We start from the raw sequence: 13982 nt of genomic DNA on the forward strand, positions 1-13982 counted from the left end.
GTTTTCAACACTAGTTTGAATATGCACTGAATCAAGTATTACTAAAAATTATTTTTTAACTTATAATTTATGTGTTTTTTAACACTAGTTTTCGTTTGATAATAATAAATTTTTATAAATATGTGTAAGTTTTCTCTTCCTATTCCTATCAATAAAACGTGAAACTTATCAGAAAAATCAATTAAAAAAATAACAACAATAACTTCTAAGTAATCGTAACGTTCTTAAGATTTAAATTTTTTTTTTCTAATTGTCACAACCTCGAATCATCCTTTTAAATGTATAATTCTTTTAGGATAAAATACAGTAAACTCCCTTGTAGTTTTGCTGAAAGACAATTAGACATTTTATGGTTTCAAAATATTCACATAAATTCTTTGTGGTTCAGACCAAAGTGGAATAGTATTTTTGTTTGGATACCCTATTTTTTCAACTAATATTTTGTTTGCATCATAAACACATTTTTCAATCAACCTTTTTATATTGCCAATCATTTTTTTTTCTCACATATATTACATTACAAAAAGTGTTACTATTTTTTGACCTATTGTGATATCAATACCCATCGTTTGTTACTTTTTCTTCCTTTTTAAAAAAAAAAAAAATTTCTGGTCATAGGGAGGAGGGGGAGAGAAGGGGAGGGGAGGAAAAAGGGAAGAGGAGTGAGGGAGATTTTTGGAAAGGGCGAGTGGGAAGGAAAAGGAAGGAGTGGCAACCGATAATAGTGGTAAGTGACGGTGGTGGTGACATGTGAAGAAGCGAAGATGGATAATTTAACAAAATTTTAAAATTTTCTCAAAAGTTCTAAAATTTGCAAAAATGCTCATTATAGTTAAAAGTTTTAAAATTTGTAAAAGCATTCACAATAGTTAAATTAAAGGAATTTGAGCACAAAAAAAAAAGGAAAAATATTTAAAAAATAATAATATACTACATCACTTGCACCTTCCACGTCAGCTTAAAGTACAAGAGAGTTACATGGACATTTCGAATTGTCATGTGAAACCACAACAGAGTTTATTGTAATTTTACCCTATATTATATCTTTCCGTGGGATGTGATTTTCTTATTCTTGTTGCTCACTTAGCTAATAGTAGTAGGTGGTTTGAGTCCGGGTACAATGGCAACAATGTCCTTGAACAAAACCACCCGCTGACAGTTTATGCCCGTATTATTCATATTTTTACAATTTCCCACATTAATGTTGTATATAACTCTATTCAACGTCGATTGACTATCAAACTGAACTTTACTTTCTCCCTCTGTCAAACTGATTGCCTCCCTTCATCGGCCAGTCATCTTCTCCAACCGCCCAATCCCCCAGCCCACAAAACCACCCACTGAAACACACATAACTTGCACACAATTGCATTCTTTCTATAACCCTTCACGCGTTTGTAATTTCTCACCCCTCCTCCCCCTCTATTAATTATAAACAGTTACGACCATTCAAAAAAAAAGAATTGGTTAAATCTTTGCAAGAATATCCAAAAGAAACTGACTTTCTCTAACAAAATTAAAAACCCAGAAGTAGTTCTGGGTTTTTTTTTCCTTCAATAATTTGTCGGTTTTAAATTGGGTGTGGGGATGATGCATGGAATGGAGAATGGGGGGGCAGGCGGTGGGTTTGTGGTGGTGCCGGTTTTGGGATGGAGAAAAGCAGGGGAAGAAAAGGAGGAGGACGCAAATGGGGATTATGTGAAATTGAAAGATGATGATGTGGAGGAAGGTTATGGTAGGGTAGCAGACATCGGAGAAGCGGTGGGGTCTGCATCGTCATCATCATCTTCTTCTTCCTCCTCTCCTTCTTCTCGTTGCAGCAGATGCTGGTATTCTATTTGGTGGTGGGCTAAATTGATTCTTTTGGTGGGATTTCTATCAGTCTTGGCAGCTGTTTTCTTCAAATGGATTGGACCATTCTTTATGGACAAGGTTAAATAAAATTCCAGCTTGTTTTTTTTAAAATGTTTCTTTGAAGAAGAAAGATTAAAAGCATGCAACTTTATGGTTGGTGCAATTCAATAGATACAAGTGAATGTGTGTGTTTATGGGTATATATGTTGTCGTTGGTATGTCCTTGCACGCGGGCTTGATGCTGTTGAAAGGTTTTGATAATGACATTTATATTGATGTGCTGGTGTTTGATTGTCATATTTACTGGTTAAGTTCTTCTTTTGTGTTAATTTCTCAAAGTAGCAAGTTGTTAGAATTCAGTCCTGATTGTTAAATTGAAACAGTGTTGAAAATTGTCTTCGTAGGCCAATTTGGACGTCTTTCATTGAACGATCTTTATATTAGCAGAGCAACAGCATAACATTGTCTACCCTTTTAGTATACAATTAATAGATTACAGATATATATTTATCGATAATCCCCAGATACTAGTAGCATGAATTAGTTGTTTGTAGCTTTATTAACTTGTGGTGAAATTGTGATAGATATAGGTTTACTGGCTTGTAGAGATAAGAACATCAGCCCTTTGACATCTGGTATTTAATTGCTGTTATACTTTTACTGGCTTTTAGATATAAGTACGTCAATCCTTTGACATCTAGGTATTTATTTGCTCTTAGTACTTGATACATGTCAAATGAAAGTTTAGGAAGATAATTCCTGATAATAACTGGTGGTTTAATATTGAGATTGTGAATGCATACTTGTTATCTTCATCAGCTTTGTTAATCTGCATCTTGCTGTTCAAGCAATAATTGATGTTCGTGTTATAGGCTTATAGCAATGGGCAGTGAGAAAGCTGGATGTTGAATTCCAATGTACACCATTGAGCAATAGTAATTTCTAACTTATAAGTTGCCTTTTCCAGGAGATCATCCCTGCTATAAATTGGGAAACTAAAACATTTAGTAGACCAGTTTTGGCACTTTTGGTTTTTGGTTCTGTGGCATTATTCCCAACCCTGCTTCTTCCATCTTCACCATCCATGTGGGTGGCAGGAATGACCTTTGGATATGGTTATGGGTTTTTGCTTATCATTGGTGCCGTGATCATTGGTGTTTCACTTCCATATTTCATAGGGTCTCTTTTCCACCATAAAATTCAGGTCTGTATCCTTTTATGAAGGATATTCTCCATTGCTTCGCTCTTCCATCTCTCTTATTTCAATTTTATCCACATTAGTGATTTTATTGCTTTGCTGTGTAATGAAGGGATTGCTGGAACGATATCCTAAAAGAGCTTCATTAATAAGACTAGCTGGTGAAGGGAATTGTTTTAACCAGTTCCGAGCTGTTGCCTTGATCAGGATTTCTCCTTTTCCATACATTATTTATAACTACTGTGCTGTGGCAACTGATGTTAAATATGTCCCTTACCTGTTGGGATCACTTGTTGGCATGGTACCAGAAACATTTCTTACACTTTACACGTAAGAATATTCTTTCTCCCTTTGCTCCTTGTTGTTTTACTGTATAATGTTTATTGGCTGGGCCTAGTTTGCTCTTGTAAGTGTGATGCATTTCTTGTCCAACACCAATGTACCCATGTAACTGCTTAGTGTACTTCTGACCTCATTTTACTTCTTTCTATAGTTGGTTAATGCCAATACTTAGATGTGCAACTTTATATGTTTGACCGTATCTACTATCTTTTTGACAAGCTCTGGGGTTGGTTAAATGACAATGATTCTGCTTTGGACAATAACATATATTTGGTAGCAGTCAGTAGCATATTTATTCATTACCAAATCATTGGATGACATTGTTGCTAGGGACTTGATGAATCTGTTTATTCTGGGTGGTTTGTTTCATGGTTGGTTCTAGTGTAATTCTCACTGATTTAGCTCATATCTTGATTGTAACAGAGGATAATGCAATTAGATAACTTCTGAAACAAAAAGCTTGTAACTTTGTATTGCCCTTTTTTGGGTCAAGTTTGTCAGAACCAAAACAAGGGCAATTCCCCTTCTCCAACTTGTAGTCACATAAAAGACAAGGTTTGAACTGGATCTAGGGGGCTTGGCGGCTTGGGCAATCAGGTAGAAGTAATATCTTTAAGACTAAGTGATGCTATAGTCCTATAGAACTCTTGAAACTGAGACACCTAAAAAAATTTGAACTGATGCTGGGTTGTTTCTGCTGTGACTGGGCAGTCAGGTAGAAGCAACATCTTTAAGACTAAGTGATGCAATAGTGCTATAGAAGCCTTGAGACTGAGACCCCTTAAAAAAATTTGAACTGATGCTGGGTTGTTTTTACTGTGAACGAAGTGCTTCTTTGATGGTCAATAGGGTGATTATGTCTTCATGTACAATCTATCTAAATCATGGTTTTGGCTACAGCAGCTATGCTCTTCATTGCTTTGGTATTTTAGTTGGATACCTTAACTGAAAAAGTTCATGAATTGATTGGCATCTGCTTTCATGTTATAATTGCTTTCTGTTCCTTCTGTCTCTTTGCTCTGGGCTTTAGCATCTTCTCGTTTGATGATTACTCATTGATCCCTTCCACATTTCTCATCCAGTGTAAAGCTTCAAGTTTTCAATTTTGTTGGCCCATTCCTTTATTCACCACTTCTCGACCTCTCCAGATTCTTTTCTGAATGTCTTAGCATATGACTATCCCCCCGGAATCCACAAGTGCAGACATTTGTGCTTTTGCATGGAAGAGTTTTGTTTGTACCAGTGCACTGTTCAACAAACCAGCCATCTAAAATTAAACAACACAGTTGGACCAATTTTTATGGTGGCTAGGGTTGGGAAAAGTTGATTAAGTTGCAGTTTTCAAAATTAACCAAAATGTTGTATTATGAGGATAAAAGGCGTTTAAAGTGATTTGGCTGTATGATGCTGGAAGGAAAGGGTTATTGCAGTTACCAGTCAGTAGATGCTAAGTAATGCTGCTTATAAAGGTAATGGAAAGTTTTGAAGTCTAAGTGGCAGAAAAAGGTGCTTGTGAAAGAAGTAGCAGATAGGTTGCACCAACTTCTTAGAAAGGATAATAAAGTTTCAGTTTGTACAGTGTTCTAAAGTTAACTGTCTATGCAAAAGTAAAATCTCTTGGATGAAATAAAGCAAGCTTGGAGCTTGTGTTCATAAAAAGACTCCAGATTAATTTCAAGTTCTATGAAACTTTTGATTGTGTTTGCTTGGTATGCTGCTTCATCCCTTTACCTAGGTTTTTATTGAGGTAATTTTGTCTGTTATTTTTTTGTTATGTGTTAATTTTGATTTACTTGAGTAATAGTATACTTTTTTGCAGAGGTATTTTGATAAAAACTTTAGCAGATGCTTCACATGATCGCCATGCCTTGTCAGCTCCGCAGATAATTTTGAACCTTGTTGGTTTTTGTGCTACTGTGGCTACTACAGTAGTGGTAACAATCTATGCAAAAAGGAGGCTCAAAGAGTTGCAGAAGGAAGAAGAGCTTTTACTTCAGTGAGCCTGTGTTGTTTTCTTTCGGGACCAAAGAGTGAGATTGATTTGCATCCAGTTCAGGTTTGATTGGCATGTCTAGATGCAAATTGTTGCTGGATGGATTGTTATTGACTGATTACTCCATCCTTAATTTCGTGGTCAACTTTGTGGGGCTGTTTCCTGCATGGATTATTGGTGGATGATGGGGAATTGAGACAACCAGCTAACATGACTGATATTTATACCGAATTGTATAGTTGTCCCAAAATAAGGGAAAATCATAAATGAAGTTGATGTATGTAACATCATTGCCTCCAACCCCCAAATGGAAAAAACTAATCTCCCTCTCTCTCTCTCACGTTGCAACAGTCACTGTATATAATTAGAATGCCCCTTATGGTTGTAATACAATTCAGGGTGTTATTTTGTTGGATTTGGAAGATAACAATTTTATTCGATTGTTTAGAGATATTATCAGTTGGACACCCGAGTTGCCTATATAAATTTCGTGAAGAATTTATTGTATCCTGGGGCAATTTAGGTAATCATTATATTGGGATTGCACTGAGTTTGCAGGTGCCAAGCTGCAAGGGCTGTCCGGAATTGTAATCCATTTCCAACACTATGAATTTAGCTTTCAGCTATATTACTTCTTGATCCTTTTTTTTTTCTCTCAAGTTAATCTTATGAGTCTCTTTATCTTTTGCAAGATTTCAGCTTGTAGAGGATATGGAAATTGTGAATAACATTACTGCATTAGACTTTTTACTCGCGCTATGGATCTTTTATGTGCTTAGCGCATGTTGGAAAATCTGGCCTGCACTGGATGCGGAGAAGCATCGGGAAGCTGCTTTGGCAATTGGAAGAACCTTCTACTTGACAAAGAAGGGAGGGGGGAAAGATGCAGGAAGTTTTTCCTTAAATTCTTTCCTATATCTCTTTTGAAAATTGCCTCATCATAGCTTGCCTTATTTATTTGTCTTGGTCAATGTTAATGATGACTTGCTATCCCTATATGACTTGCTATCCTCTTTTATCGAGAATTAAGAAGGGAAGAAATGTCAAACTAGAGCCTATGTAAAAAACCCTTTTGGCTGGATCATCATGAATTCATTAGAAAGCAAAGAATATGAATGTCAGTCATGCCTTGATGATCTTCTTACCCAGTTTTCTTCCTCGCTTTTTCTTGGAATCCTTTTTGTGGTCCATCCGCTGTCTCAATCATGTTTACTGAGAAGGTGGAAGCTTTGAACCTTTCTTCTAATTGTGTAGTTTCACAGTTGCATTACAGATGGATGCAAGTTAAGTATTGAACATTGATATTAGCGACTAAATGGTATTGGGTTTAAGTCTCCCCTTCTCACTCCCTGCTTGCCAAATTCCACTCCTCCCTGCTAATTTTTTTTTCCAAAAAAAAAAAAACCTAAATGGGTACTTATTTGGAGCCCTTGATCAGTTAATTCAAAGTTGTAGTATACAGCCAAGACTAAGTGTAGGATGCTGAGGTTTGTTTTGCTGCAAGAAGAGACCGTTTTTTGTATATCAAAAAGCTTTTACATTTCTATGACGTTAATAAAAGCAGTATGGTCTATGAAAGATGGAACCAGGTTTCAACACTGTTTCATCCGATCTTTAAAGTTGATTGTTTATTCCCAGTAAGTCACAGGGATAAATTATAAAGTATAAAGATGACTGGTGGTTCCCATCCCATGCAACCACCGTCAAATTTTTATTTAACCAACCAAAAAAGAGAAGCTTCTGCAGTTGTCACATTCATGTTTTCAATTTCACAGTGAATTAAAGTGAGTAGGAAATGATCTTTTAGTTAGCAACATCTATCATATTGCCTTTACCAAAATTCCCATTATGTTTCTATCGCATTTATCGGTATTGGCATCTGGTGGTTTCTTTCCCGTTCATCATTGGACCAAATGAAGTTATATATGCTTGTCAGCAGCCAAATCAGATTAATTCCAGAAGGCCCACATGCAGATCTAATCTGTTCTTGGCTTTAGGAATAAATTCTCCAGACAAGTATTTTCATGTTCATAAACCACTTGAATTAATCTTGGTCTCAGAAAAAGTTTCAAAATTTCTTTTTACATGTAAAAAAAGGAACTTGAAGAAGCATCTTCACAAGTTGAGGAATGGAGTAAGAGCAACATTGTCCTCGAGCTGAAGGCTGAATGAAAATGTGCATATGAGACAAAACCCACAAACATAATACAAACAAGAACGGGACCTTATTAACTGGCCAGAAACTTCTATGCACAAAGGAGTAATACATGGTCAACAGCATTTTTGTAAATTAATGAGGGAATCCAACTGTACCCTGCAGGTGAATGGTTGTTCTTTGATGGAGTAGTACTGTTATGCTCGTGCGTTTGTTTGAAGAGGTCCATTGCAGCGCTCGATTGATTCTCTAGCTTCTTCCCGGAGCCACGGTACATTTTTACTGCTGTGGTAAAATACATTACGTTATTGTTTTCTCTTGCCAAACTTGAAACCATTTTTATGAAACCAAGCATTCATCTTTGCAAACAATGGAAGAAACATCACGACTTAAGCACCATAAAAAGAGAGTTGAGGATAATAACCTTATGAATAAGGGATCATATTTGGTTGAAAAATATTTGTTTTGTTAGCTCAGTATACGTTAAAAAAAAGAAGAAGAAGAAGAAGTTGCATTGTTTTTTCAATTATTTTTTTTAATCTTTTCAATCATTTTTTTTTGTTTACTGGTATTACATCACAAAAAGTGTTATAATATACTCTAAAAAATTTGTTTAACATAATCCTCTATCCAAACACAAATTCCACTTGCTCTTCTCCTTGTAAGCTCTAAAGTATATTATAAGGCAAAAAGGAAAGGGAAAAGAGTTAGGACCGCATAAAACATCTTGGCGTGCACTCATCTGTCATCTAACTATGTAAGCAGGAAAAAAAAACCTTAAAAATGTCAAAGAAAATCATCAGAAAGGAGCTTGATTAGTAGTTAAATAGTACTGCCTACTTACTGATCAAGGATGGTGAAGTAATACGTAGCATATAATATGATCACCTTTAGATATAAGAGTAGTGTACTCGTTCCCGTAACGCAAGGGAGGATTGCTTATGCTAAAAGTTAAAGAATGATGTTGATATATGGCCATATATATATATATATTGATGTGGGAAACAGATAAAGGGAGAATTCCTAAGGCTGCAACACCCAACGAGTATGCTTCTGTGGTTACTGTCTGGTGGGGTTCATTTCTTCTTACATAAATTGCTATCTACCGTTTGGCTGGTCTCCTAAAAGCTTTTGATTCACTTAGAATATCCCAGGTATAAAAACCCCATTCATATATCCAGAAGGATCCCCAAAAAAAAAAAAAAAAAAAAAGAGACTATTCTATATGTGATTGTTGCTAATCTATTTTGATCTAAGAAACCCCCACCCACAACAAGGTCCAAGGATTATTTTCCTAGGAAATGTTTACGTACATAGACTCGTGTGGCTGCAAGAAAATCTAGGCAATTATGCTTGCTTAAATTCCATTTTATGTATACTAAAATCAAGAAACAGGAATAAATGCACATAATTAACACAAAGAAATATCAGATCGTGCATGTACTGCATAGTAAGTTCATACAGAAGACATAAATTGTCAAACCCAGAAAAGCCAAGAAAATCTTTTTGCTACACGTTTTAAATGTTGAAAATTTGAGAGTTGAAAAAAGAGAAAGTAGTAAAAACAGGCTAGATGTTCCCAAAAGATTTTTAGCTCGCCACTATGATCCAATTTTTTTTTTTTTTTTGGCAAGCCACTATGATCCAATTGTTTGTGCACAAAAGTCTTCTACCGGATTTAATGCATATGCTATCTATCCATTCATAAGAATTCTCAAATGTTTGATAAATGGCAGTGCAAGTATTTCATGCTTTGTACTATATGACAAACTAATCTCTACGTACCTTACCTTATATGAGCCATGAGGAGAGTTGGAACAAAATTCATTTGGACAATAGTCAGAAAAATGATGCCTGGGGCATTTTAGTATATCACTGATCACCTTGACCTTTAACCTTTAGCCGTTGCGAATTAAAATTGCATGGTCTTGAGTACTTTTTGATTCTTCTTTGTCCCAAGTAGTCAAACGCGCAAATGAACAAAGGGATTGAAACAGAAAGGACTATAACGGGTTGAAAACAGATTATATATTTATGCAATTCGTAGAATCCAGATGGGGTTCAAAGCTTGAATGATAAATAAATAAAAATACTTAAACATGACAAGGAAATGAGAACTAATCATGGATGTCATCAATAATATTGGTACTCAGCAGCCAACAAATCACATGCTTAGACTCATCAACCAACTACGTAGCTAGTTTAGTACTAAATCAGCTTTTGTTAGCCTATACTTATCAATGCTGTTTTTGTCTAATGTAGGAAACAAAATTAGGTGGACCCTTTTTGTTTACGTTTATGGAACAAGCAATAATAATATTCTAAGCGAAAATGGTGTATGCTTGAATTAGCAAGAAAATGTCAAATTGCTGGATACTTAAATTAGAGTGGCCAAAACCAAAACTTGAAGAAACAAAAATGACCGAGGAAAAATGCTCATTTAAGACTGCAGCCCCTATCATTCTCAAATTTGGGTACACACTACACTGTAGGACTCAGGCAGGGGCGGTGGCGAAGGACCGATGGTGTTGGTGCCCCGGTGGTTGATGAGAATAAATGCTTCTTTGCTGTGTTGAAACAGACCCTACATCAAGTCTGATAGGTCATAGTTATGGTCAATAGCATGAAGACTCGTAATCAGACAGAATGGTTCCTTCTTTTGTTTCTTTACCCCAGCATCCTCATTAGTAATTACTGGTCATAACCACCAACACATCCCACAAGAAGACCATAACTTTCTCTCTGTGTTGTGTGTGAAAGAGAGAGACTCATGGAGAGTGAGGTGTGAGAGTGGAAGAAGAACGGGGCAAAAAGTCCACGTGGTGGCAACTCTTTGATTTATAGTGACCTTTTTTAGTTTTTTCTTGATACAAGAGATTTGAGCAGTTAATATTAAATTTTGCAAACTGTACTGTACCTGCTCTTTTCTTTCCAGCCAATTTCCATTTCATTGCTGGCGTTTCTCTAGCATGCCATTGCCATTTGCCAGCGAGCCAGCCAGCCAGCCCAGCAACAAAAACAACTATTTTTCCTCACCTTTATTCTCTGATTCTCTCTGTTTATCCCCAGTTCTTGGACGCCTCAATTTTCTTGAAACTCTAGACAACCATAGAATTTAGGGCTCGCAAGTCACAAACTACCCTAACCTCCCACTTCATTGTGAGAGAAGATTCCAAAAAAAAAAAAAAGAGAAAGAAAGAAAGAAAAGGGTTGGACTGTTTCAGGCCAAAATGTACTTGGGTTCTTGATTTTCTGCTGCAAGGTTAAGCATTAAAAAATAACAAAGATGCTTCTTTTCAGTCAAGATTGTGATCTCGTTCTTTTTCTTATAATTGAGGACCACTTACATTGATGGGCATCAGTGTGTATGCAGCACAGAAGCAGAGATCAAGCTGTTTTAGAATTGGATCCAGCAATTATAATGCTGGGGTTATGCTGGGAGCATGAAAAGATTAGGTACATGTTTTCATTGCCTTGCTCTTTTTAGCTCCTTATGTTTGCTAGAGCTTGTGACTGTTTCCTCAGTGACTGAAAAAGAAATCTTGCTTCAATTCAAGAGTAGCATTTCTAGTGACCCGTTTAATAGTTTGAGCTCTTGGGATCCAAGTGGAAGCCCTTGTCAAGATTACAAAGGTGTGTTTTGTAATCCTGCTGGAAATGTGGTGAAGATTGTGCTGTGGAATACTAGTCTTGGTGGTAATCTGTCTCCAGCATTAGCAGGATTAAAATCTTTGAGAATTCTTACTTTCTTTGGGAATAAATTTGCTGGCAACATACCTTCTGAATATGGTCAAATTGATACCCTTTGGAAGATTAATCTTAGCTCTAATGCTTTATCCGGCTCTATCCCAGAATTTCTTGGGGATTTATCCAATATAAGATTTCTTGATCTGTCGAAAAATGGGTACAGTGGAGATATTCCTTCAGCTCTGTTCAAGAATTGTTACAGAACCAGGTTCGTTTCTTTTTCGCATAATAATCTTTCAGGAGCAATACCAGTATCAATTGGGAACTGCTTAAGTCTGGAGGGGTTAGATTTTTCTTATAACAGTCTGAGTGGTGGATTGCCTTCAGAAATTTGTAGTATTCCAGGATTAGCGTACTTATCTTTGAGGGGCAATGTGCTATCAGGAAGTGTTCAAGAGCAGGTTTCTGCATGTGGAAGCTTGGAGGTTTTGGACATCGGTAGCAATTTGTTTACTGGTCTGGCCCCTTTTGGAGCTCTTGCACTTGCAAACATCACAAACTTCAACGTTTCCAGTAATGAATTTCAAGGGGAACTCCCTGAGATTGAATCTTGCAGTGAGAGATTCGAGTTTCTTGATGTTTCAGGAAATAATTTGGATGGAAAAATTCCATTAAGCATTACAAAATGCAGTGCTCTAAAGTACTTGGATTTGGGGTTCAACAGACTTACTGGAAGCATACCAGTTGAGATTGCCAATTTGAAGAGACTTTTGGTAATTAGGTTAGCTAATAATTCAATTGACGGGACCATTCCAAAAGAATTTGGGAGTATTGAATGGCTCCAAGCTCTGGATCTGCATAATCTGGGCATCAGTGGTGAGATACCAGATGAGATAACCAACTGCAGATTTCTTCGTGAGCTGTGAGTCCAATTTTTCTATCCAATTCTCTGTCTAAATTATCCATATTGCTTTCACTCTGTGTTTGAATGGACTTTGTAATGTTGCTGCAGGGATGTTTCTGGAAACTCGTTACGGGGCAGCATACCGCAAAACCTCTACAACATGTCATACCTTGTAATTCTTGACCTACGTAGCAACCAGCTTAATGGGAGCATACCATCCACACTTGGAAATTTGTCTAACTTACATTCTTTAGATTTGTCACATAATATTTTATCAGGACAAATCCCTTCTAGTCTGGGAAATTTGAAAAATTTGACTCACTTCAATGTCTCTTATAATAACCTTTCTGGGGCTATTCCTTTGGTACAAAGCATCCAAGGATTTGGACCTTCAGCCTTTTCAAATAATCCAGGCCTCTGTGGTGCTCCATTGGAGACATCATGTGCACCCAATGGCACCAAAACTGAAACAGGAAAGCCAAAGTTGAGCCCTTCAGCCATTGTTGCTATTGTTGCAGCTGCTGTGATCCTCACAGGTGTCTGTGTGATAACAGTGATGAACATCAAGACTCGCAGGGGGAGACGAGAAGATGAAGCAGTGGTTGTAGCAGAAAGCACTCCACTGGCATCAACAGATTCAAATGTCATAATCGGGAAGTTGGTTCTGTTCAGCAAGGCTTTGCCCTCAAAGTATGAAGATTGGGAGGCTGGTACTAAAGCATTGCTGGATAAGGAGTGTCTAATTGGTGGGGGTTCCATTGGAACAGTGTACAAAACTACTTTTGAGGGTGAGATCTCTATTGCTGTGAAGAAGCTTGAGACCTTGGGAAGAATCAGAAACCAAGATGAGTTTGAGCAAGAAATTGGAAGATTGGGAAATCTTCGACACCCAAATCTTGTTGCTTTCCAAGGTTACTATTGGTCCTCCAGTATGCAGTTAATTTTATCTGAATTTGTTCCAAATGGAAATCTGTATGATAATTTACATGGGCTTAGTTATCCTGGAACCAGCACCGGTGCTGGTAATCCTGAATTAAACTGGTCAAGGAGGTTTCAGATAGCCTTGGGTACTGCCAGAGCCCTAGCCTACCTTCATCATGACTGCAGACCTCCTGTTCTTCATCTCAATGTCAAGTCCACTAACATTCTCCTTGACGACAACTATGAAGCTAAATTGTCCGACTATGGTTTGGGGAAGTTACTTCCTCTGCTGGACAATTTTGGGCTAACCAATTTTCACAATGCAGTTGGTTATGTTGCACCTGAGTTAGCTCAAAGTCTCAGACTAAGTGATAAATGTGATGTTTACAGTTTTGGCGTAATTATGTTAGAATTAGTTACTGGAAAGAAACCTGTGGAAAGCCCGGCAGCAACTGAGGTGGTGATTTTGTGTGAATATGTTAGGGATTTGATAGAAAGGGGTACTGCTTCAGACTGTTTCGATAGAAGTTTGCGTGGTTTTGCAGAAAACGAGCTGATTCAGGTTATGAGATTGGGATTAATTTGTACTTCTGAAGTGCCTACCAGGAGGCCAAGCATGGCTGAGGTAGTTCAGTTTCTTGAGTCCATCAGAAATGGTTTAGGCTTATAGCAAGTCAACAGAAAGAACTGTTGGACAACCATGGCATTCAGAGTACATGTGGGGTGATTAGGAGTTTAACTTTTTCAGTATAAAGATACAAAAGATTCTTTTGTATTCATTTTGTGATTCATCATCATCAATTGTTCCCTGTAATTCTGCAATAAATTCATTCGTTTTTTTATCATCTCTCGATGCAATCAGAGGAGTTTGTAGTAACTCATTCTCTTCCATCTGCTTTTAACTCAGCATTTCTATACTGGTACATAA

At 37.0% G+C, this 13982-nt stretch overlaps 2 protein-coding genes across 2 annotated transcripts; both read left to right on the forward strand.

The window, feature by feature from the left end:
• Positions 1-1255: 1255 nt before the first annotated feature.
• LOC113781757 (transmembrane protein 64-like) lies at positions 1256-6023 on the forward strand. Its single transcript, XM_027327751.1, has 4 exons — positions 1256-1932; positions 2822-3058; positions 3165-3382; positions 5214-6023. Exons 1-4 carry the CDS (start codon positions 1588-1590, stop codon positions 5392-5394), a joined length of 981 nt encoding a protein of 326 aa, XP_027183552.1. The 5' UTR covers positions 1256-1587; the 3' UTR covers positions 5395-6023.
• Positions 6024-10442: 4419 nt separating this feature from the next.
• Positions 10443-13899, forward strand: LOC113779145 (probable LRR receptor-like serine/threonine-protein kinase At1g12460). Its single transcript, XM_027324608.1, has 2 exons — positions 10443-12151; positions 12242-13899. The coding sequence occupies exons 1-2, from the start codon at positions 10986-10988 to the stop codon at positions 13722-13724; spliced, it is 2649 nt and encodes an 882-aa protein (XP_027180409.1). The 5' UTR covers positions 10443-10985; the 3' UTR covers positions 13725-13899.
• The last annotated feature ends 83 nt before the right edge of the window (positions 13900-13982 follow it).

Source organism: Coffea eugenioides, chromosome 8 (assembly GCF_003713205.1).
Source record: "Coffea eugenioides isolate CCC68of chromosome 8, Ceug_1.0, whole genome shotgun sequence".
NCBI lineage: Eukaryota > Viridiplantae > Streptophyta > Magnoliopsida > Gentianales > Rubiaceae > Coffea > Coffea eugenioides.

Excerpts from the sequence above, each read along its gene's own strand:
- LOC113779145 (XM_027324608.1), top strand. The coding sequence starts at position 10,986 with ATGAAAAGATTAGGTACATGTTTTCATTGCCTTGCTCTTTTTAGCTCC. Across the intron at positions 12,152-12,241 it reads TGCAGATTTCTTCGTGAGCT|GGATGTTTCTGGAAACTCGT; the intron begins GTGAGTCCAATT and ends ATGTTGCTGCAG.
- LOC113781757 (XM_027327751.1), top strand. The coding sequence starts at position 1,588 with ATGATGCATGGAATGGAGAATGGGGGGGCAGGCGGTGGGTTTGTGGTG. Across the intron at positions 1,933-2,821 it reads GACCATTCTTTATGGACAAG|GAGATCATCCCTGCTATAAA; the intron begins GTTAAATAAAAT and ends TGCCTTTTCCAG. Across the intron at positions 3,383-5,213 it reads ACATTTCTTACACTTTACAC|AGGTATTTTGATAAAAACTT; the intron begins GTAAGAATATTC and ends ACTTTTTTGCAG.